At 43.3% G+C, this 25770-nt stretch overlaps 1 protein-coding gene across 5 annotated transcripts in view; it reads left to right on the top strand.

Moving 5' to 3' along the window:
- Window positions 1-25770, top strand: part of LOC311111836 (transcriptional enhancer factor TEF-1-like) — a 55148-nt gene that overhangs the window by 16441 nt on the left and 12937 nt on the right. For 2 of the 5 annotated variants that reach the window (XM_084154731.1, XM_084154730.1), the window contains exons 3-6: window positions 4594-4846; window positions 23231-23295; window positions 24959-25021; window positions 25113-25175. In XM_084154731.1, the coding sequence (XP_084010857.1) occupies window positions 4645-4846; window positions 23231-23295; window positions 24959-25021; window positions 25113-25175 (393 nt within the window). In that variant the 5' untranslated portion in view covers window positions 4594-4644. Of the gene's footprint in view, window positions 1-4593; window positions 4847-23230; window positions 23296-24958; window positions 25031-25112; window positions 25176-25770 lie in introns of all 5 variants that reach the window. The other 3 variants (XM_084154734.1, XM_084154732.1, XM_084154733.1) reach the window with 2 other exon arrangements.

The raw sequence follows: 25770 nt of genomic DNA, 5'->3' as shown, positions 1-25770 counted from the left end.
TCATTATGATGACTGAAACAGTTGGGTTTAGTTGAGTTGGGAATTTGAATTTGAATATATTTCCAGACATTCAATTAACTGTAATGACTCACAAAAGCCACAATGCTCTTTACCTGCTGAAGGTTGCAGGTGTTCGTATTGTTTCATCATTTTTGTACTATTACATTTTTACATTTTAGTCATTTAGCAGACGCTCTTATCCAGAGCGACTTACAGTTAGTGAGTGCATACATTTTGATACTAGCCCCCCGTGGGAAACAAACCCACAACCCTGGCGTTGCAAGCGCCATGCTCTACCAACTGAGCTACAGGGGACCATACTTACGCAGAAATATATGAATGGAGCCAGATTGAGAAACTCCAATCTACCACACTGTTCCATTATTACAGTCAAATGCATTTTATTAAGCATCTTTCTGCTTTGTAGGCATGCTGTAGGGCAGCTAATGCAATGTTGCTCTACCAGTCTAGCTCCATAATTGTATTGAAAAGTGTGCAGCAAACACCTGCTTATAGTTCTACGTTTTTGCACACCAGATGAAATGATCATGTTTGTTGGTGGGCTATTTTGTTTTGAGTGATGGAAGATGGAGAGAAAGCGCCTCTCCCTGGGTGGGAATGGGATTTGTGTGTAGCCTACTCTGTAGAATGGTGTCCTTGTTCTGGGTATCTGAAATGCTTTCCCTGCTTTGACAGCAAGGTGTAGTAACAGAAGCCCAGCCATAGGATATTGTTGCATGACTAATCTCTGTCTCCCATCTGCCACTGGGGCCTGGACAAACAACACCACTTCAGCATCATCTGGAGACATATTGCACTAATCACAACACTCGTCTCTCTCCCGGTCCCAAACACACAGTCAGCTCAGCATAGCATACCTGTTATGGCTAAAGCACCCAGGCACATTCTCCTCCCTGCATATTTATACATAAGGCTGTGTGACATAGACTAAATATTAGAGACACACTTGTTTTAGTGCTCTAAAAAGTTCTTAACAACACAGTAACTCTGTTAGGTTACTATCCCCTTGGCATGGTGTGCATTTGGATTTGGCTCAGTTCAACTACATCATGTTCTATTGGTGAATTTCTTACCCTTGCCTTTCATTACTCAAGTCTATAGGGGACAGCAATGATTTATCTTAGTAATGTAAATGTTTTATGGATGAAATGTCAAAGTCTTGGAAGTTAGCAAATCCTCAATTCTCTCCTATCAAGAAAGATAAGTGTTTTATTTTATTTTTGTGAACATGTCCCTGTGTTTGTTTCTCCATTAAGACAGCAGAGTGACAATAGTTTAGAGGACGCTCATTAGAAGAATAGTCAAGGTGTTCTATGATATTCATCTTATGTTTAAAAGCATGTTTTATTTGTAGAAAATGTGCGAACCTTCAGCAAACAATGTCTACTGCTATGCTCTAATGATCTCACTCTGTTCAAAACGGCAAGAACGACTCACTTGTCAATGTCAAGAGATCAATGAAACAAAGGGTTATCAGTAATTGAAACATAAAGACATACACATCAAACTCTGGCTAATTGAGATAACCTGACCTCATATTTCCTCAGAATGCTCAAGGAGGTGATCATCCGCTTGGACACAGAATTAATCTGGTTGTAGAGGTGCTCCTTATGAAATAGTGACAGAGGTATATTATTTAGGGTGATTTATCACTGAGCCAAATGACTGCAGAGTGACTTCAGCCTTGCCCAGTGATTAAGCTGTTTTTACTCTGTAGATGTATCTGTTGTTCTCTAACACTTGTTCAGGTTAATAGACTACATCGTACTAATGACAGTGTTAGGTTAAAGTCATTAATGCAGGGTACATACTGTAGAGTGCTTTTGTCTGTGGCATCTTGGTGGGAAATAAACTTCTTAACACCCTTGACAATGTATTATTCTATTGAATTGACTTTGGCGAATGGTGGCAATAAACGTACAGTAACAAGAGAAATGTGTAGTTATCACCAATATGTCATAGAATTATGCGGACATGGATTATATCACAATGTAACTGCCACAAAGTAAATGCATTTGTAAATAGCATTGACTTACTGTAGATCTGCCAGCTGTGCAATGTGGATGTTTCTACTGGCCAAGAGAGGTACCCTTGATCCCCTATGCTGCCTCAGGCTTTTGAACTCTTTGTGATTACATGGCATGGAGTGTGCACTGCTGTTTCCCCCCTCAGAGTAATCCTAGAGCAGATGTGTCTGCACACCATCCTCAGCAATGGATGGAGGAGAGAGAAAAGGCTTATTTATAGTGGTTATATTAACACAATTAATTAAGAGTACCACTTAAAATGAATGAATTAGCCTACCAGGTTCTATTATACCATTTCAATGGTATGTATTACCCCTCCACCCCTACCCCCCTCCATCTTTATACCCCAGATAAAAATATTTTCTGCTTAATTTTTTTCATGTAGCAATATGATAGGCCAAGGATTTCTGCTGCCCTTCCCTAGCGGTAAATGCTAGTCGTGGTTGAGAGCTCAGTTTGTGTTTTGTTGTTGGACGGGAGTGGGGTGGTGGATTCAATAATTCATTGCATGCTTCAGTGTAACAGTATTCATTTCCTGGTGTGGCGCATCAGGGGAAACCACCTGTAAAAGAGCGGGGAAACATCAGCCCATTGTGGGATGAACATGGCCATGAGCTCACTAAACACCCCTCCAAATGTCAGTGTTGTTTCCCTCTTTTGGAGGGAAATCATGAGCTAGCATGGAAACCAGACATGTCCAGACACTCACGTTAGAGCTCTCTCTCTCTCTCTCTCTCTCTCTCTCTCTCTCTCTCTCTCTCTCTCTCTCTCTTTTCTCTCTCTCTCTCAATTTTTTTCTCTCTATCTGAATGGTTAACCCCTGGAAAGAGAGCATTCACAGCCATTTAAGAAAAATAAATACTGTATCACAGGGAAGACTAGTTTTTCAAGATCCCTTACGGCAATGGCAATGACAAAGGCAAAGGTGTGTTTTTAAAAGGTCCTCTCAAAAAGACCACTATTACAACTTGACTGGGTTTGACTTGTTGAAGAAGTAAAGAAAATCTTGCTTGAGATCAAGTATTACAATCACATCATGACCGTGCTGGAAGTGATTACCAGTGTAGTTTATTATTCAGTGTGGGTGGGGGAGCAGGGCTGGAGAAAAAGCCCAAGCCATTTAGTGGTCGAAATGGGCGTTTTTCCCCCTCCCTCATCAGTCTGTGAGTAAGTTCTGCAGTGTCAGCAGTCAGCACACAAAAACGGAATTCAGTAAACGCTCCCTCCACTCTCTGGGAGTTTTTTTTCTCCCAAACAGCTTGCTCCCATCCCCCCTCTCCCCCGTCACGAACCGACATTCTAGAAGAAACATATGCTGCTAGTCCCACTTCACAACAGCTTGTGCTGCTTGAATAGGATCTTGCCTAGAGAGGAAGCGTTCATCTGGAGGGAGAGGGGAGGATAGGGAGGAAGAAGGTGGACCGAGAGGGGAGGATAGGGAGGGAGACTGGGGAGGGAAACTGGGAAGTGGGGGGTGCTACAATGAAGGGCTACAAAAACATCCACCGAATGAACTCCCCAGTTGTGATTTTCACCGTTAAAATTCAACTCAGCATGATTGTCTACAGCAATACATTAGAACCTACATTGCTTTTATGAGTCACTTTGTGGACAATAGTTTTGATTGTGGAGAGATGGACACTTTCAGTTTAGGTACTTTTCTGCCTCTAATTTAAATGTGATTTCCTCCTCCTTTGCTTATAATCTAGCAGTTATAATGAGTTTGTAATGGGATCTAATTCAGAGCAGGTTGTTTACACAGCATAAATGCAAAGAAAATCTCATAATGGAATGTTCTATGTCAAGGGAATTCACAATGTGGAAAACAGACTATTTCCTTGAATAAAGAGGACAGGGGATATTTTTTTGGGGGGGGAATTTAAAGTGGTACAGATATGGTTGTGTCCTTTCTTGAGTGGGCTTCTCCATTTCTCTTTTTGCCTCATAAACATTCTATAGTTCTCCTACATGAATTTCATCAAGATTTAAGAGTCTATTTGACAGTCCTGACAGCTGATTTAAAAAGGCTTCAACTGCTCCTGTGCAGGAGATACCAGGTGCACTGGATGTGTTTTAGGGTTATGCTCTCCTTACATATTTTATTTATATCTGCAATCTTATATTTTTTATTTGCCTGCTAATCTATTTAACCTCTGCGTTCTGCTGTAACTGTGTTGAAAAGTAAAGGAGGTGAATCTACTACAACATGCTCAAAATGTATCCTGTGACGAAGTAGCTGCACGTGACCTCCATCACATCATATGTTTTAAATGGGAGCTAACATGAAAGATTTTCAATAGTACCATTTAAAATGTCAGACAAAAACTAGCATAAAGCAACGTTTCAGTCCCTTCCATGGCAACTAGTAAAACTGTACCACAGTCATCCTAACATCATAGGTAGATAACCAGGCCAAGAATCCTCTCCTGTTTGGCTCACCACACTATTGACCAGTGGCCATGAGCAGTGTGTTGTCGTCTTGGAGGCAGATGTCTGGGCTGTGGAGAGTGACGGATGGCTTGTGTTTGTTTATTGGGAATTCCAGGTCTCTCCCTAGTGTGCTCCAGACTTCGGCTTGGAGATCCCAAGCGCCACCATGGACCCCAGCAGCTGGAGCGGCAGCGAGAGCCCTGCCGAGGACATGGAGAGGATGAGCGACTCGGCAGACAAGCCCCTAGACAATGACGCTGAGGGGGTGTGGAGCCCCGACATCGAGCAGAGCTTTCAGGAGGCACTGGCCATCTATCCCCCCTGTGGGCGCAGGAAGATCATTCTATCTGACGAGGGAAAGATGTACGGTGAGTACATGGGGTCTGGGATGTGGGTTGGTACATGGGAGGAAGAGGGGCGTTACCCTCCTTTGTAATTATACGTGACTAGTTTTTTTAAATAATTTTTTTCAGATGGTAGTCACAACATTTCACTTTTAAAACCAATTGCATATCATCATTACACATTCAAATAATATTGGTATGGGACCTTAAAAGTGCCCAAAGTAAATGAGGAAGATTTTCAGAGAGATTCAGTGTTGATAAAGGGACAGCACAAGTGAAACAATAGACTGGGAGTGAAATTGTCAATCAGGAATTAATTTGTGGGACATGCAGGCTGTTCAGGGCTCCCTGGCGGTGGCTATACATTAATTTCCCTTCTCTGCAGAAGTAGAAGTCTATAAGTAAAGCAGCATGAACTATTAGTCAGGGGCAGATGGTTCTGCGGCTGTCACCAGCTGTGCCCCCCCCCCCCCCCCCTCCCCCATTCCTGGCTGGGCGATGTCATGGAAAGAGGGAATATTTTCTTTCTGCAGTGTTGGACTCTCTCCCTGTCAGTGTCAAGTGAAAGCAGAAAGCCCCTCTGGGTGTTCGTTTGCAGCTGTCATGTGACCCCTCCGGCCAAACCAAATGTAAAGTCTAGGAGTTGCAGTGAAGCCCCCTCAGCTGCCGGTACAAAGAGGCTTCAGACCACACGACCAACCAGCTCACCACCCCAGCACCACCTCCTCTCCTCTACCCTACAAGCAGAATGGGAGCGCCAAAGAAACTCACTCACACTCCCCCTGCTCTGGATTAAAGCATGACAAATAGGTTTGCGTTGCAAGTTTTAAATGATTAATGCTAAGGACAAGACTCACTAGTGCAGACTGGACATCCTCAAATAAAAACGGCAGACTCGTTTTTTGTTCTACGCATTCTTCTGTCCGATAAGAGATCAAATTAGGTGAAATAAAAGTTTAATTTGGAGAAGAGATTTAACACCTTGCAGAATGCAGTTTGTTTAATGGCTACCATCAGACAGTTATATTTTAGCTCAGGCACTTCTACCTTTACAAATTCCACAAAACAGCATTTAACATAACACAGCACATTTTGTGTCAAATGCAAACCTTGGGAGAATTGATAGGCCTTTGCTGGCTCGGCTGATGCATAAAGAATATGATAATAGCCGATTCAAGGTTATTCATTTTCATGAAAATCCATTGTCTGCTGCTCTGTTTGTTTTCAGTGCTGTGTAAAGGGAAGTGCCATGCAGAGTGGTGTTTACAGCTGTTCCATCAGTGGTTGTGTTATTGGGGGTATTGAATGTACCTTGACCTGCCTGAGATCAGGGGGATTGAGCAGAGGTCAACCATGCCAGATGTGCTGGGTATCCAGTTGCATGTATATACTCACCAACACTGTGTCCCCGGACTGGCCTTTCACTGTGCCCTGTGCCCTGAGCCAGAGCTGTCAACCACTCACAGTGAAATAATGACTGGAATACAAACTCAAAACAAAAGTTTATTAGGTACCCGTTTACGAAAATGGTTAGCTCCTACAGACAGTGAGTCACTTGGCCGTGGCTTGCTATATAAAGCAGGCAGATAGGCATCAAGGCATTCACTGTTCGATTGAACGTTCGAATGGGCAAAACGAGTGACCTAAGCGACTTTGCCTGGTGTCAACAGTACAGGCTGGTGGTAGTGGTGTACTGGTGTGGGGAATGTTTTCCTGGCTCACGTTAGGTCCCTTGATACAAACTGAGCAACGATTGAACACCACAGCGTATCATGCCTCAAAGAAGTTCTGGAGGCAACCTGCGCAGGTGTGTAAATCTAGTGGGATGATCCTTCTTGTATTGAAATAAGGCATCAAGTACCACTGAAGTTTATCAAGGGATGTGTTAATGGACACATTATTATGTGAGTAACACTCTCTCTTAATTTTCATGCTGCACAATTGAATTGCTTTTCTGTAGCACAATGGCCAACAGATCCAAAGACGTGAAGACAACAAGCTTACATGCTGCACAAGAAAGCTCTAAACAAGGTTGTTTGTTGTGCCTTGAAAACAGACTAGGTCGAGTGCCAGTGTTCAGCTGTGTGAAAGCGCTTTTGAAAGACAGTGTGTAGAGGAAGATTTGTTTATTTATTTTTTTAAGGGGCGAGGGAGGAGGGGGGATGTGGTCTTCTTTCAGTGACTAACTAACACAAAGTTTGGCGGGACTGTGAGGCGGGCGGGCAGGGAGTGGAGGGGAGCAGATTGGAACTGGTCTCAGTGTGTTAGTGGGCTTTTTCTGGGGGCAATGCTAGCTGTTCTGTTCAGCCCTGCAGCTGTTGCTGGGTCCTAGTGCCAAACTCATCATAGCGTGAACTGTGACCCCACTCATACTCACTGAGCCATTAAGAGGACTGTAGCGCTGCCCAGCACGGAAAATAGGCTGCCTTTTTACTGGGAATGTTTTTTTTTTTTTTAAACCTGTGTTTGTTTACATATTATAACTGTGTAATTAAGGAAATAGTAAGAAACATCAAACATCTTACCTTCAAGCAATTTTACCGAAATAATTTCACTAAAATGTTATTTTTTATTAAGAAAAACTTTTTGCACAAAAATGTAATAATTATCAAATATTGAAATTGTATTATTATTATTAGAAGAATGCCAATGTTTAGAGGGTAGTCTGCTATGGATGTAGTCAGTGGTGTTGTTAACTGTGGAGAGATGCAGCTCTCAATGAGGCAATGTTGTCTCACAGGAGACGCAGTGTCTGGCTGGAGAGCCAAGAGGAATCTCACAACCCAGCCTCTTCATCTCCCTCAGGAATCTCACACCTTCCTTCCTTTCTCACCAATCATGAATTGTTGGGATATCTGTATGATGCCAGTGTCATTGTTTCAAAAACAGAGAACAAAGGGGATACCTCTAGAGGGATCCCCCCGTGAAAGCAGATTTACCAGCAAGAGCCTCATCTTTAGACATACCGACCTGTTGCATTGCCCCGAGAAAAACTGAAGCGTTTTGTTTACGATGTTAAATATGTGTCTGTTCCTACCTGCATGCTACAGATTTCCATTGGTGAGGTGCACTAGCTCGCAGGGCATCACTTCAGAATGCCACCAGAGATGATGAGAAAGCCATGAAGTGGTCCTCAGCGCTGATGGAGGGCATTGATTGGTCTGAAACGCCACAGTGATTTGTGCTTTAAGAGGGCGAGCCGGGCCCTGCCAACCATAGAGCATCTCCCCTCACATAGCCTTGTAATCCTGGTCCACAGGGTTGTGTCCTGATGGGCAGACAGACAGACCATCACCGCCCCTCTCATGGCATCTGTGACAGATGGAGAGTGGAGACGCAGGTATTTTGGTGATGAGAGACCCTGGGGATAGCAATGGGTACCGTGCATAAAGCTCATCACAAGAGGAACCGTCCTGAGTGCCCTTAAGCCCTTTGGTACCCCCGGGCCGAGTGCAGTTAATTAGCAACAGTCTCTATAGCAACTGCCTCTCGGTTCAAAACAATGTCTAATTTCGGCTTCTTAGCCTATCGTGGCAGTGTTTACCTGAAGAGCTTTCTGGTGCCCTGAGTCTCATCGGGGCTGGCGCCGTGCCCAGTCTCAGAGGTTAATTGTGACTGGGGTGAACAACAGCACAGCTGCATGGTAGGCAGAGCCTGGCCCTGGCCCTAGGCTGGCTGATGAGAGGATCATGAAAAGCACAGTGAGAAAGTGGCTGTGGCCCCAAGCCCCCAACACTGTTGCTTACTTACATAATTCACCTGCTGTGCAAGCCACTATTTAACTCAACCCAGAAATAGGGTTGACACGTGAAATGACATGCCCCACATTATAAATGTATTCACTGTGTATTTGCATTTACACGCTAGTCGTGAAATACGAGTGAATCGTTCCCATTTTACTGCTGCCAAAGTAAATCTGAATTCTTAAAATTTTCCTAGGTGATGCCTATAGCCACATTTCTTGTATTTTACACCCATCACTTTCAAAGAATGGCTGTTTCTAATTCATGTTTTCCATAGCAGAGCTGTTTAACTCCTCTGGTGTGTACGTTACGTACCACAGCAAATAATTCCACTTCACATTACTGTAGACAAAGCACTGGCACAGCTATCATAAACCAGTCTAAATATCACAATATGTTTGTGATGGAGCAGTGAAGCCATGGCAACAGTAATGATTATGATGTGTGAAACGACCATCTGTCTGGGGAACTCAGAGGTGCTCTGCTCCTGGAGGCTGTCTGATTGGGCCCTATCTGGGCATGGCCAATCACTACACTGCATCTGTTGAGTTTAGAGGTCGAAAATGTTTACTGCTTTCTGTCATTTCAACTTGATGGCTAAGGTACAGGTAAGACAGGGCTTTACATACGATTCTGTCCATCTGGTTGGCAAAACATTACCCTTCTGGAGATTGGAGACACTATCAGTCCACATACAGTCCACGTATATGCCTAGGTCCTTCTTGTGTCTTTTGAAAGAAAGCTTTCCCATTACTGCAATGCTGTGTGCTCTGTCATCTCATCAGTTGGCCGACCCATGCCCCTCCCACGGGCACTAAGTGGCACTTGGTTTGCAGGGATGCCAAGGATGAGTTAGGCATAATGAGCAGACTTGGCTCACCCCCGATGGCCCAGCTCTGTGCTCCTCTGGGGCCCGCCTCGCCGGCCCCGCAGTGCTTCCAGAGACAGCGAGCGGACCTGAGATCCCCCGCTGGGCGGATAATGAGGAATTCTGGGATCAGCTCAGGCTCCCTGAGTCACCTGCATTCACACAGATTGGAGTGTGCGGAACTTCAGGCCGGATAGGCATCAGACACCTCCACAATAATCCCCTCTTTGTTCCTGAGCCATTGTGGCAATGGAGCACTACTGTGTTTTTACACACATGAAGGCCAAATTCCAATTATATTATATTTTTTTCTCCTGATAAGAGGAACCCTTGAAGTGTAATCTGAGTTCAGTCTGAACGGGCTGGATGTTGGCATTGTGAGACTAGCAGGGGGTTGTGTTGAATAATGTAAAGGATTTAAAGGTCATGAGTTCAGAGGTTGACACACCAAAGTTATGTAGTCATCATGGGTCAGTCAGTGAAGATGTTTCTGCTTCTATCTGCCCATCTCTCTGATTGTTTGTTGTCCGCCCTTCCCCACTCACTACAGTATGTTTAGTTTACTCTCAGGGACAATGCTTCCAATTGTCTGCTCCTTAAATTCTGTTTTTCATAGGGAGACTGTTGCTGTATAACAAGACTCAAAGGCACATGACATTTCAGCATCTAAAATTCGAGGTTCGAGGAGGGTACCTTTTATATGTGCTCTTTGTGCTGTCACTTTAAACCAAGCTCAACGCTGACAATCCTGCTGCTGCTTGCCTGCACCTGTTGTTGTTTTGTGCCCGTGGCAATTAAGAGAGAGACGTGTGTGTGTTCGTTCAATAGGCCCAGCTCGAAGAGTATGAGGACAGGTGATAGAAACAGGTCTGGTTGTATTTCAAACTGGATTTCATATCACTTATGTAATCGTAATGTAATCAATTTACATTAGAATATATTTTAATCTAGATTCTCAGCTTTTTTGATGATCAAGTACTATTATTATTATTATTATTTATTTTTTATTATTATTTGTTTGTTTAGGGGGTAGATCAGCTTTAATATTGCAGATAGATTGTAACTTCCATCAATGTAATTGTCTGCATCACTTCCAATCCCCCATATGTTTTTTTTCTGTTTTTTTCTCACATATATATATATATATATATATATATATATATATATATATATATATACACACACATACATACACATATATATATACACATACATACATATCCTTTAAAAATATATATATTTCCCTTTACTATTATTCTTAGTGAGGATCTCCCCAGCATGTAGACCCCAGTGTTGACCTGTGTTGATACTGAAGTGACCCTGTGTGAGGTGTGACTAGACATGGCATGTTGGCACTTGTCTTAGATTCCAGTCTCCTGCCTGCCTGCCTGCTGCATTAACCAGCCTCAGGTTGTTGGGGGATTGCACCACGCTTGGCTGCTCAGCCAGAACAATGGGCCCTGGGCTCTTGTTGTTGTTATTTGTTGACCAGTGGGTGACGGGATGCTATTGGCAGGAGCTTAAATGGTGCTAAAGAGACGGCTTACTCGCAGACACAGCAATAGGAACGGAGATAGCGTGCAAAGTTCTTGAATATTGCGGATACTTTTGGTGTATCCATATGGCATGGTTAGATTAAGGAAAATCCTTGTAAATCTCTTTCCACTGGATTTGTTTCGTGACATTTAGTGACTTTTTTGTATATTATGTAAATCAATCAGCATACAGTAGATGGTATGTCTATTATGAACAGCAGTCTCATCTGCCTCTGATGCAGCCTGGTTTGTCTTTTGTAGGTTAGGACCGCAGTTGGTTTATCAATGTCCAGACAGGCTCCTCATCAGAATGGAATGTACCATGGAATCTCAGATGGCTTTTTTAGAGACTGTGAACCCAGACAAATGTATACACAGACAAAGCAGACACACATACATGCATGTAGGCTAAACACACACACACGCACGCACGCACGAGAACACACACATAAACACGGACCTCTGTGTCCTAAGAAGATCAACACTAAGGCTGTTTTTATCATTAAATGATTGTACAAAAGATTCACTCCCACCAAAAAATACAATGTTTTTTTTCCCATGTAAAGGACACAATCTAGATTTTTTTGTATGAATAATCCTCAGGCGTTCAAGTCCCATCCTGTTCTAACAAGAGAAGAAAGAGTGCTTTCTAAAGGTGCCATGTAATTCCTGACCTGCGGGGAAGAGAGACTACAGAGGGTTACTGTGTGCTCAGTTGTGATTTGACCATGGTGAAGTTTGCTCAACGTTTTATCAGGAAATGTTTCCATGTGAGAGCAGGGTTAGGTTAGTAGGGAATATTCTGCTGCCTGTGTGTGTCAGGGACTTTATGGGGTGTGTCCCAGCAGTGAAGCCTGTGTGAGTCTCTTTAGAGCTGTGCTGGTTTCAGGTTGCACGCTCCCAATTGGCTGCTTTTGTTTGAGTAAAACGCTGGAACTCTGGGCTTCTTAAAGATGCAGTGTCTCTGATGCTCTCCATTCATGTAGAGCATCAGTTTAACACTGATGATGGCACCATTTTATATTTATGAAACCCTTTGTACTGATGAGACCAACCATTCTACACTGATGAAACCATTCTGTGTAATCAATGTAAGAATGGAATATGTACCGTACCTCTATATTTTTCAACCAGTGCTCCTAAAGCCTGTCATTTAATGTTGGCAGCAGATGTTGAAGCCTGCGATTGTATGTCCAAGGCAAAGAGTATAGGATTCTCAACTATAGACACTGTTAGTCTGTTCGTGAAGAGGATCATGAAGAACAGGAGATATACTAACCTTGACAACACTGCACAGTGTTTATCGCAGAGAAGCAGACAAAGGAGCTGCTCTTAGAAGACTTACATACTCAGATCTCAACAGCATAGAAATGATCACATTGGGCACATTTACTATGTATCGTTTCCTATCTATCGTGTTTCGTCTGTATCACCAGCAGCTATCTCTTCTAGACTGATTGGAGCTGTCCGACTGTTACAGCCTTGACAGAGAGGATTGTGTGGGATTTCTCTGTTGGAAAAGGATAGAATTCCCTCACAACTTTGAGAGATGAGGTTTTTACTCTCAGCCTGTGTGAGTTAAAGAGAAGCAGGGAGAAGGAGAGGCAGACTACATCAGGGCCACAAAGTTGGGCTTTTCATTTACACATATTGGTCGCCGCTAACAGGTTTTTCTTTGTGTTCAGATGCCGGATTGATCCTGAGAGATTGAAAATATTGATTTAACCCTGTGAGGAGGCGGGTGGGGGTGCCTCCCTGCCAGCCAGCGTCATGTTCACACATCGGCCGCGCTCCGCTACGAGTTCCTCAGGGGACTCCTAATTACTGCCGTCCTCACAGATGAGTCCAGCAGCCAGTCCGACTGGTTGTTTATTTCACCCCCCCTCCCTCCTTCTCTCTCTCCTCCTCCTCCCCCACTACTCCTGAAAGACACACCCCGACCCAACGGCCAGGCCTGCCTCTGCAGTAATGTATGTGATGATATACTCAGTGGCTCCTAATTGATAGAGTGATTCAGACGAGTGCTGGCTGTGTTAATTGGTCCCCGGTGAGCCCATATATTGCTCTGAGAGGGGGGAGTAGGACTCAGCCGCAGGCTCGCCAAAGCAGGACAGGCCAGGGAGAAAGGACATAGAGCCCTAACTCCTTGCCCCTGTCCAAAACACAGTCACCATTTAGCAGAGGTTAGCTGGTGTAATCCTCTCTGTGTCTCCATGAAGACCCGGGTCAGTGACCTGTTGATATCTGATGTCCCGTTAGCTGGAGAGAAAATACCCCACCTTTAATCTCTCACGGTTAACCTGTCCATTACCTCAACCACTCACTGGGCTTTTATCCCACTTTAAGGTCAGTTAAAGTGAAGTATTGATTTCTTTTTGGTGTTGGCAGAAATAAATAGATTTTTAAAGAGGTATTAATTACGTACAAAGACATTATAAGGATAAATTAATTGATTAGCAGTCAGATTTCCAGCCACCTAATGAGACTTTTGATCCATTAATCAGGCCTGAAGACTAAACACAGTGAGCGCCGACCTCCACTGGGTTGAATTATGGATGTGTATCAGGAGTCGCGAGAACTTGGCGAAGCCTATTCAGCTGGCCACTTTCTGCGGGTGAAAGTGATGGCCTATTACCACTGAATGCTTGTAGATCCTGTTTGCTGTTACTCACTGTGGAACAACAGTTATATCTCATGACAATGATTAAGTAGCGGATATTGTTGGACGGCTTGACGACTGAATGAGAAACATTACTCAGGTTTGGGGTCTGCTGCTCTGTTTTTTCTTTGCTTGCTTAAGACCACAAATATAGCCTAGCCGTTCCATAGCTCACCCTTTGTAGCCCTAATCATCAGAAGGAATTACTTCTATTTTCTCAACCAATCAGCAAAGTCCCCACATTAGAAACCACAACTCAACAAACTGCAGAAATGGGATAGATTAATCACTTGAAATCAGAGTGTATCTAAGAGAAAATGAGATTATACTTCAGCAAATATAAGATCTTATCTTCTCATAGATGAATACATTTTAGACAGAAGTATATGAGCATTAAACGATAGGTTTATGGTAGTTATGCAACATATTTGTTGATTACTAGCACACTGTTGTTAGAGAAATACTGTAAATGGAGTTTTGAGTAATAGTCGGCCTATTTCTAAAATGACAATCATGTCATTACATTTGCATGTTACTTTCCATCAATTCACATTGTATGCTAAAGGTTATGTAAAAGATTGGGAACATCATTATATCTATGTCTTTGAAAGTGGACTGGATTTTGCCTTTTTGTTTGTGGAGCTCATTTTATACTGCATTTCTAATACTAAACATGATATTATGTAAACATCATCTTAAAAACATAATCTGTTTGTGTAAGCCCATATGTGAGTTTAGTGAGTTATTTGAGGGCATTCGTGTTTTGTAAATGGGTGATATGAATCTCTGTGGTTTCTGTCTGCCCCACCGGCCTGTTTGAGAAGTCCTGAGGAGGGGACACAGTACTTAATTACTTTTCAAACCAAATTCATTAGCTCTTCACATTTCTTCTTCAGTGTTACATAAGTGCCCTCATGGATTGGTATAAATATTTTCATTTTTCTGTTTCAAATGAGCACTGAATTGTTGTGGTCTGTGGCTGTATGAATGAATGAGAAATACCCATATTGAGTGTGGGGGCCGAGGTCAGAGCCAAAAGCAAAGAGCCACTGATGTTCTGCTTCTTTCTCCCAGAGACATTAAGGAGCCTGCCCTACATTTACAGAGGCACACAGCAGGCTCCACAAATGAAATAGTCAAATCATGGATTGTGAAATTTTGGGTGGAGGCTGCAATGGATGTACAGATTGCAGATGACAAATCAGAATCTCTCACAACGTTTCACTTAAAATAATTCATAACAACCTTCTTGAAAACGATTTGCACAAAAAACAAACATATGGTCTTTATTAATAATTATTTCCTCTTACACAGCAGCATGGCACCACGTGATGGGTTATTACAGCAAGCTGAATGTGTAGAATGTAGATGTGTATACGTGTGTTTGTGAGTGACCTTGCCCTCTCAGCAGGAGGCAGATGGACACACGCACAGACGGCCTCTCGGGAAGATGTATAGGCTTAAACTTTCAGTTTGTAAAAGCTAGGAGGGATGGGTGGGACGTGTGTGTGTGTGTCATCGTGGGGGTAAACTATTGTGACCCTAAGAATGGCCTGAGTGTGTGTGATCGTCGACGTGCCGACTTTGGCCTTGAAGTCTTTCTTGGGGCACCACGCTTTAAATACGAGGGGTGGGGAGGAGTTAAGCCACCCATAATAGGGAGCTGGTTGGCTGCGGTTAGATGTTGGGATCAGCAGACGTTATCCTCTTTCTAAATGGATTTCACTGGCATAAGGGGCTGAGCCCCCTCTCCCTCTGACCCTAATTATAACCATGAGAGAGCAGGGATTTGAAGAAAAGGGGGAGGAGGAAGAGGGGAGGGAGTTTCTTTGAGCCACATCTTCATGGGGAAACACCTGCAGGATCTTACCAACTTCAAGCCTTTATTTTTAGAAGCACTGGAATTGTTTCAGCTAGCCTCTCGCTCAATGGACAGATCTATCTTTTGTACAATTAACACCAATACAAACAACATACTTGCAGTGTAGTTATGTTTAATGGTTATAAAATCTGGGCTATCGTTACGTAAAAATAAAAATAGTATTATTTTGTACATATTCAAATGTAGGTTACTTGAAACTGACAGCCAAACCTAGGATACCATTGTCTGTCACCTGTTTAACTTCCAGGCCACAAGTCTCCTTTATTGTTAGTGACAGGTTCTCCTCTTGGCAAGCGCTGTTTCCCAGTGTGCCGTTGTTCTTGTCAAGTAAAAGGCTTCCTGCCTCCTCTACCCACACCCTGACCCAGCCAGGGACCCTCCTGCTGAATGCCTCCATATTGTTGATTTAGTCTATTGTGATGCTAATGTCAGCCTGAGACCCCTGAGTCATCTATCAGGGATGACAGGGAAGTCAGGCCTATTGTCTGAACCTGCTACTCCATCCACATAGAGAGAGAGGCTGGCCTCTGGCCCACACTGCATTCTGGGACAGGAAGGCCAATGGAAAAGGATCAATGCCGTTCTTACTCTGCCTAGACAGGAAAACTGTCTAGCCATTTACAAGCATTCATGTAATCAACACTTACATAGATGCCTGTCTCTGTGTCTCTCTGTGTCTCTCTGTGTCTCTCTGTGTCTCTCTGTGTGTGTGTGTGTGTGTGTGTGTGAGTGTGTGAGTGAGTGAGTGAGTGAGTGAGTGAGTGAGTGAGTGAGTGAGGGAGAGAGAGAGAGAGAGAGAGAGAGAGAGAGAGAGATAGAGAGAGAGAGATAGAGAGAGAGAGAGAGAGAGAGAGAGAGAGAGAGAGAGAGAGAGAGAGAGAGAGAGAGAGAGAGAGAGAGAGAGAGAGAGAGAGAGAGAAAACAAGGAAGCACTTTCTCTGGTTTGAGAAGTCCCCTGTAGTGCTCCTTGACTAACAAATGAATGTTTTCAGACAGGAGAATTTGTAATAGGTGCTTTACCCAGTAGTCCTTCCAACATCACAAGGTTCTAAATATTGGGTTGAGATAATGACTGAGGAGTGCCCTAACATCTTACAGCATGTTAAGCTTTCACAGGTCTAATTCAGGTTAAGCCTGGGCGAAATCACATTGGTGGTTCCTTTTGGGCTTTGACAAGTGACACTTGAATGATAGATATGTTTGGTGGGGCGGGGCTTGTGGGCGAGAGGTTGCCCCCTGTGCTGTCCAAGGCGTGTCCTGTGCTCCTACTAAGAGGAGAGAGTTAAAACCACATGAGCGAGCGCTCCGCTGGCTGCCATGGAGCCAGGCCCAGCACAGTCTCAACATCCATTGACATCATCGCCCACCGCCGGACCAGATGTGACTGTGGTTGTGCCTGCATTAAACAAAAGTGCTGCTACAGGAAATGAGCGCCTTTAAAAGCAGGAGGAAAAAAGACTTCAGCAAAGCGTTGTTATTACCACTCAAAGGATGTAACCAAGGCAGTTAAAATGTTTATTACACCATAACCTAAATTATCCCAATGTTTATCATATGCGGGTGCATGGCTTTGGGGCCGATTCAGATCGAATCATCTTTTCATTGATACGCCAGTGGAGATGCTAAGGATGGGTACATGATCAATGGCAGATTTATGCACATCAAGCTCACTCATACTTATATAATTGACCAGCTCACCCTTTGGAGATATTTATCATCACTGCCATAGGTGAGAACATGTGTGTCTGGGCTGAGTTCAAGTTCTGGAGGGTCAGCTCCATTTTAGAGCGAAATTAAGCTCTCATACCATATGTATTCAGTGGATATTATGGCCACGTGACCCAGGCTATTGGTCTATCTCATTCACTTCTTCAGATGAGGCTCTAGCACTGCTGTTCCCCTGGCAGGTGACAATAGTCAGACCACAGCACCACCTGTCTTCCCCTGGTGTCACTCATCACTCATAAGTAGCAGGATACTTTAGAATACGGGCTGGAGCAGAAGGACATAAGTAGAAGGATATTTTAGAATATGGGCTGGAGCAGAAGGACATAAGTAGCAGGATACTTTAGAATACAGGCTGGAGCAGAAGGACATAAGTAGCAGGATACTTTAGAATACGGGCTGGAGCAGAAGGACATAAGTAGCAGGATACTTTAGAATACGGGCTGGAGCAGAAGGACATAAGTAGCAGGATACTTTAGAATACGGGCTGGAGCAGAAGGACATGTGGCCTACACATGTAGGATGACCTAACTTCAACTCAAACATCAATATACTGTATCTCCTGCAAGATTCAGCTTTTCTCTCCTTTCCATAGAGCAGCTAATGATGGAAGTTTTGTTAGCAGTGATTCGTTTGAATACAGAGACAGTAATGTGAGGAGAACGGAAGAGGAGAGCGAGTCAAGACATATAAATGATGAGAAGGGCTTACCAAAAAAAACGTCCAAAAGGACTCAAGGAGATGGAGCACTCAACAAAAAAAGCAGAGATTGATTTGTTTTAGCTCACTTTAATGCATTGTACAGGATGCGAACAGGTGACTGACGTTTCGACGTCAAGCTGACGTCTTCCTCAGAGTTACCTGACCATTGCACTTAGCTCCTATTCATAGCCTAGTGGCCCATTGAGACAACAATGTAAGAACATAATAATGCTAATATGTTTCAAGGTAAATGGCAAATTATAGTACAAAATAATAATAATAATAATAATAATAAGATAAATAGTGTGTCTGGTTAATCAATAGGCCATGTAAAAATATACATAGGAGATATTTGGGTGTCTGTGAATCCGGAGACACAGAGACCCCCAAAATCAAGGCAACACCATTATAGAAACAAGGACGTTTTTCTTGTTAAGCCCTTCTCATGATTTGTCATTGTCGTTGAGCACGCCACCTTTCCTTTGTTTGCTGAAGCGAAGGCCCACCTGAACTCTTACATGTAAATGAAGTTTTAAAAATCCTATCGCAGTGGGGATTTTTGAAACGTTGAGAAAGACTCTATAAAGTTCAGAGTTAATTATTGCTAAAGAGGGAATCAAACTGAGTAATGCTAATGTTACTCAAAGAAGTGTGATGGAACATTGTCAGAATACGCCTAGGGAAAGTGGAGGAGTTGTAAATAAACTGGGAGTCTGTTTTGTTTTTTGGCAGCAGACTCCAGCAGCACCAGAGGGGGTATGAGTGGGGTGGGGAGGGGTAGAGGCAGGGTGGGGGCACAGCAGCTGTGTAAACCCCAACTGTCCAGGGAGGGATAGAGCGAGGGGGGGACTTTCCAGTCAGGCCAGTTAACCTCATAGACTACTGCGGTCTCACTGAAAAACATGGTCTTCTTTTTACAGTTTAATGGTGGAATGTGCTACAATAACTACATACCATAGATGTTTAAAACCATGAAAGAAGTTGTGCTGCTGTATGAACCATGACAGCTAATAGGCCTAAGCAGCAGGTCATCCACAAAATGTTGAATTGAAACATTATCCTATTAAAAGTGTTTGTGCAACCTTACCGTCCGGCAAACATTACCGGAGCATTGGCTCTCGGACCAACAGGCTTCGAGACGGCTTCTACCCCCAAGCCATAAGACTGCTAAATAGCCATAAGACTGCTAAACAGTTAATTAATGGTTACCCGGACTATCTGCACTGACCCTATCTTGCACTGAATCTATGCACACTCACAACACTATATATACACACTATATACACACTCAAACACACACTACACTGACACTTTCACAGAAAACCCACATGCATTCACATACACTACATACACACACACACATAACACACACACACTTTTACACCTTCATGTACATATCTACCTCAAATACCTCATCTGGTACTGGTACTCCCTGTATATAGCTCCATTCTTGTGTATTTAATTCCTTTTGTGTTACTATTTTTCTTTTTATGATTATTTTGTAACTCTGCATCGTTGGGAAGGGCTTGTAAGCAAGTATTTCACGGCTAAGTCTACACCCGTTGTATTCGGCTCATGTGACAAATAACATTTGATTTGATTCTATTTTTTATTGCAGGGGCAGAAAAAGTGTATTCCTGTGGTCAGGCTTGAGTGGGCTGTGACTTAATTCTTTACTACTATTGTAACACACCCAGCAGGGCTAGGGACCATGGTGAGGCTGTCCCAGGATCCTCCCAAGGAGGAAGGATGCTAAGGTCCAAATTAGATTTCTGACTGAATGAAGAATCAGCTGCTGGGGGACAACCCCAGGAAGAGTGGAACTCTTTGTGGTGCTGTGGTTTGAGTGCCATTGATATGGCCCAAGACCTTCAGGGTCATTGAGATTCAGAGGAAAGCATTCTTACCAGGGGAAGGAATACACAGAGCATGCCTAGCAACATGACTCTACTCTGGGGTCACACCATAAATATCTAATCATTTTCCTGCTGCTTTGAGTGACAACAAGTTCCTCCTTCAAGAGTCACTTTCCCTGTCTTCCTCCAGTGAGGCACAACTATCCACCCGTCAACCTGAGTGAAAATGAAATCACGTTTCCTTACGATGTTCCCAACTCCCAAAGATTGAGAGCTTCCCCCTCAGCCATTCCATTCCAGCGCTCTGTAACTCAGGCGGATGCCCAGGGCATCATCTGTTACGATGCAGGGTCTCTTTTGCCCAGCGGGAAACTTCTGGAGGGAATGCGTGAGGAGATGCAGAGAGGCCAGGCCAGCGTAACAGTCTGGTCTTGCCTTGGGAGAAGGTGTTAACCAATGTGTTGACAGACAGTGGAGTAACATAGTCTCCTGAGTGGCGCAGTGGTCTAAGGCACTGCATCGCAGTGCTAGCTGTGACACTAGAGATCCTGGTTCGAATCCAGGCTCTGTCGTAGCCGGCCGTGACCGGGAGACCCATGGGGCGGCGCGCAATTGGCCCAGCGTCGTCCAGGGTAGGGGAGGGAATGGCCGGCAGGGATGTAGCTCAGTTGATAGAGCATGGTGTTTGCAACGCCAGGGTTGTGGGTTCGATTCCCACAGGGGGTATAAAAAAATAAATAATGTAAGTCGCTCTGGATAAGAGCGTCTGCTAAATGATGTAAATGTAAAACAGGGGAGCTGTGCAGTGCTGGAATGAGAGGTCACAGGCTGCTGCTTCAGTGTCTTTAGGGGTAATAATTCATCCCAGTCGTACACCTCACTAAATAAGATGAACAGCTCATGTCAGCTCTGACTCTTACCTCCCACAGAGTTGAAATAATAATGTGTGATGAAGCAGAGCTGGGACCCTGATGTTCATGCGGAGGAAAGGTTCTATCTTTTCAACCCCCTCAATGGGCATAATGATCTGTTGATTCTTATTGAAATAATCTGTCAATCTGTTTTGAATTTATTGTTCTCATTTGTATGAATTTAATTACTTCTTTCACTTTAGTAAAGTCAAAACGTTCATGACATCGAAAAGCTTGTTTGATCCAATGACAATTGTTTCCAATTATGTAATGTGCTTTTAAAAGAGGAAATTAAAAACCCAAACATTTACTTGAAACCAACTGTACTTGAAAAGTGTGAATGAAAAGTAAAGAGAGAGAGGGAGGAAGAAAGTAATGTGGCACTGCTTAGGTTCCAGTAAAATGAAAAGGCCTGACTTTAAAATGTTGAATTAGAACTCTCAACAGGGGTAACTGCTCTACCGCCACGACTCCAGGCACTGTGCCACATCTCCCTGAGGAAAACACAAGTGTTGATTAGTTTATGGGAGACACAGTACTGCCCCTTAGAAACTTTTTGTGTAGGGGGAGGGTGGTTGAATAAAGTGGATTCAGAGTCCTGAATGTGGCCAGTTGCTTTTTTTTTGCAAATGTTGTTTTGCAGTGGAAACACAGGAAAGAAAGCATGCTCGCCAAAACCCGCTGAGCAGTCTTTTTTTCAGCCTGGTGAAAAAAATGAATTATTCAGCAATAAGCATTTGTGAGCTTTGATCTAGGAATCAGGTGTCTGCATGAATGCCCTTATTGTCATGTTATGTGTACACAGTGTGTGAATTATTGAAAACAGCGCGGCCCCCAGCTTCATCTGGTAGAGATTACAGTGCAGGCACGCTGGGTGGCCCGGCCGCGATTGAAATCCCCAGATGATGTTTATTTGTCCAGGGGAAGGAGACCTGGTTCAGTCACCCTGGCCTTACCTAAATGCTCCTTGTGAGGAGGTGAGACTTGGGTCACAACTCTCGCCACACCCCTCCTCATGGTGCCCCGCCTACAACAATCCCCAGCCCCCGTCACATAGCAGAGCAACACCTGTCTGGGTGTGGCAGACACATGGAGCAAGGTGTTGCGCTACACAAAATGTGTTTACTTAATTTCTTCCGTTTTTTCACTGTGTTGATTTAAATTTGCTATTTTGAAAAGGCACTGGTAAATCTGCTACATCAGGGTGTCTTCTTTCAAAAGAAACTGAACATTTGAAATGCTTATATATAGAGCCAGTAGTGAAACTAGGGGCTAATACATTTTATAAAATAGTGAAAGCAAACATCTTGGCATCCAAACCCCTCTGGCATCCAAGAATAAGACTGAGGGAGAAAGCGAGAGAGAGCGAGAGAGAGAGAGAGAGTGAGAGAGAGAGAGAGAGAGAGAGAGAGAGAGAGAGAGAAAAAAAAACACCCCCTCGCCAGGTGTTGTTAATGGCAGTAACTCAAGGGGCAATACCCAGACTGGCCCTCCTTTCATCTGACACACCTGAACAGAGCACTGGGTTCACAACAGGTGGAGGCTTCAGCCTGGCTGCCTCGGTGTGACACTACACAAACAACAGGCAGCACATACATCTCCAGCCTAACAACCCAGACCTGCCTGCCATCGCCTCAATAACCACCTCCACTACGCTTGTTCTATACTTCACTTTATTCACCATCCTCATGTGCAGCATCTGCATTAGGTGGTCCATCCACTGCCTTTCACAGGAAATGTTGTAGTTTTTCTATTCTGAGAACACAGTCGCTGCTCCGTAGCAAATGTACCGTTGTATATTGAGGATGCTAAGTGAAATATCAAGACAAGGCCATTAATTGAGCTGGAGAAAAAAAGCTGGTTTAGTTGTTTAAAGGACGTGTTGCATTACATGGGAGAGAGAAGTAGGTCCATGGCATTAGTTGCCTTCAGCTGGACACATCATTAGAGTGGCTCCTTACCTATAATTTGTGTAATAGTTTAGGGGTGGCAGTATATTATTACCATATGAAAAGGCTAATCCGGGGTCAGTGTGCCTCGCTGCAGCAATAAGAGGCGAGCTGAGGGCAGAAGAATGTTTAGAGCTGCCATTAATTGGAAATCACTACAAAGCCCATGCTTTAATTATCATTTAGAGAACAACACTGCTTAAATTAATATATTTCCTTTGCCATTATTTACAGTAACAGTATGAATGTCTGGATCTGTTTCCTTTCATATCGTGAGGCTTTGAAGAGAATGGGATTAAATTAGATGAATTTGAAAGGCTGTATGCTTGTTGTAAGGCTTTCTCATGCTAATGAAACATGCCGCTTTTACATTTAAATGGGATTTTTGTTTGTTTGTTTGTCGAGATATATATAGTGAGATGTAAATGTCTGATGATTATACAGTATGATGCATATTTGACTATTGTGTGCTTTATTTGTGTCATTGTAAATTGAAAGGAGCACACTGAAGTCCAGGATCTCAATGATGGTTTATTTTGTGCTAACCTTTCTCTCTCCTTTCTGTGTGCTTTCTGCAGGTCGGAATGAGCTGATAGCCCGATACATCAAGCTACGGACTGGTAAGACGAGGACAAGGAAGCAGGTAAGAGGGGAGCGGATATGTTTGCATGGCATGTTAAACTGAAGAAGGCCATCACACCTGAATGTGACTACTGCCTGTGCTTCTGCTGGAGAGAACACAGGGCACACTCACACACACACACTCACACACACTCACAGTTGCATGGAGCTTTGCTGCCTGCTTTGTCTGATGGGAGGCTGTCTTACCATACCCTGGATGTGTTCAGTCTTCTTACAGTTATCCTGCAAAAGCTCTCACACACACACACACACAAACACACACACTGACTTGGACACCCTCACATTACAGTAACGCAACTATAAGACCATCGTTCCGTCTGGAAGAGTGTGTTATAAGAGGGCTACATTACTCAATATTTGTTGTAAAAAATGTATTTAGTGTTTTTAAATAATCACAACAGAAACTGGATTAGGACATGGATGATAGGACATTGATTAATACCAACATAATTTTTGTCTGTTAGAAGTTTCCAGTTGATGTAAGACACAGACTGTAGATATAAATAGAGGTTGTCTATAAGCTCCCATAATATCAGTTGGTGGGAAGCTGTCTGGCCATGTGGTCCATCAGTCTGGTTGAGCAGGAAGTCATGCTCATGACCACTGGCTCGTATGTCCATGATAAACACCCCTGTGTCCAGACTGGCACTCTATAGCTGGGTGGAAATTGATCAGCCAGCTAAAGAAAGGTAATGTGTGCTATGTCTCTGTAATTCACTCTCTCAATGGGGAATCACACAAGATAGAGGGTTGTTTTCCTGCTGTAATAGAATTTATGATACAACCAAAACACACAACTATTTTATATTTAATGATTGAAGTGATGAGATGTTAAGAAATCAGTCTCAATCAGAAATCATTGTAATTTATTTGAGTTAATTAACTCAAATTAACTAAATTAAAATATTATGATTACTTCCACATTCACTGTTCTAACTAAAGAGCTCTGTTCTGTATGTGAGACTAAAGCAAACAATATCAGGAAAATGGTTGATTAAAATAAGGAATGTCAGATTGAATTTTAATTGTAATCTTATTTTGGTGAGCTGGAACGGAGTACTTCACACTTCCCCATCACCCTGCTCTCCCTATTAACAGACATGCTTTTAGGCGTTGATCATTCCCCGGTGAACTGCCTCAACAGCCACTTGTGTGTGATTGGCCTGATTAAGACCGAGAGCAGAGAAGGAAATCCCCCTCAGACCAAGCGTTCGTCTCTCCCCCCATCAGAAATACAGACTGACCACACATTATCTTACTATAGCCAACCATTTACACTACTGAATATTTTATACAAAAGCATTACATATTTCCAAGTCTGTCTGAATGTTGAAAGCAGCATGGGCCTCTGAAACGCCTTATCCGGCTCCCTTAAGAATACAAGACTGGCCGATTCTCATTCAATACACAGTCGATCACATCTGCGCCCTGTTAATGTGTGCTAAAGAGGCCTGCATCCTTCTTAATCAGCTCACTTAAGTGACAACAACAGGCAACACAATGCTTTGTGGCTGTGAGCTTGGTGTGTGGCTTGGAGATGCTTCTATTATCCTATTGGGCAGCTCAAATCCCCCTGAAGTGTTCTCAACAAAGAGATGTGTAATCCTTTTTGTATTTTTGGTTTTCTTGTTTTTTTCTCTCTTCTTTTGTTTAAAAAAATGGAGGTGTCTAGTCACATACAGGTCTTAGCAAGAAAGAAAGTTCGAGAAATCTCAGCTGCCATCAAGGTACGTCTGGCTTTGCCCAGTTGCAGGGGGGCTTTTCATCGCCATGGTTACAGGCTGTTCCTTTGTTTTCCTCCCCTCCCCTACCCCGCAGGTGTCTAGTCACATTCAGGTTCTTGCCAGAAGGAAATCTCGTGAGTTTCATTCCAAGCTAAAGGTATGCGCTTTTCTGCTTTTGGGCTTGTGGTTGCTGTGCGTCATCTTACTTCCTGTTTCCCGTGGTGACAGAGTGAATGCCTGACGCTCTGATTCCCGTAGCCTAGATCCCCTGCTTATGATTAGAATTCATAATATAACTCCCCCCCCCCACACACACACACACACACACACACACACACACACACACACACACACACACACACACACACACACACACACACACACACACACACACACACACACACACACACACACACACACACACACACACCATCTCTCACTAAGTGTTTTATTTATATTTTCTTTATTGTCATTGAACAATAAGTGCATTTGCTTTGAAAACAATTGTAAGGATCTGTTTAAATACTTAAGAAATTTATTTTACGTTTGTGAAAAATATACAATATAGTTATTACTAGTGTCCGTAATGCAAGTCTGAAAATAGCAAAGTGTTAGATATAATGTGAATGAGAAATTCAATATTCTCATGAGAGCAAGGCTCGCAAATATTCTAAATCTGTTCCACAGAGCTCAGAGTGGACACGCTCAAAAAGAGCTTAAAGAATTTCACTTTCTTCTGTAATTTTTGCCAA

Source organism: Coregonus lavaretus (assembly GCF_964263955.1).
Source record: "Coregonus lavaretus genome assembly, chromosome: 37".
Lineage (NCBI taxonomy): Eukaryota > Metazoa > Chordata > Actinopteri > Salmoniformes > Salmonidae > Coregonus > Coregonus lavaretus.
Note: the sequence above shows the minus strand (reverse complement) of the source record. Positions and strands in the feature narration are given on the sequence as shown.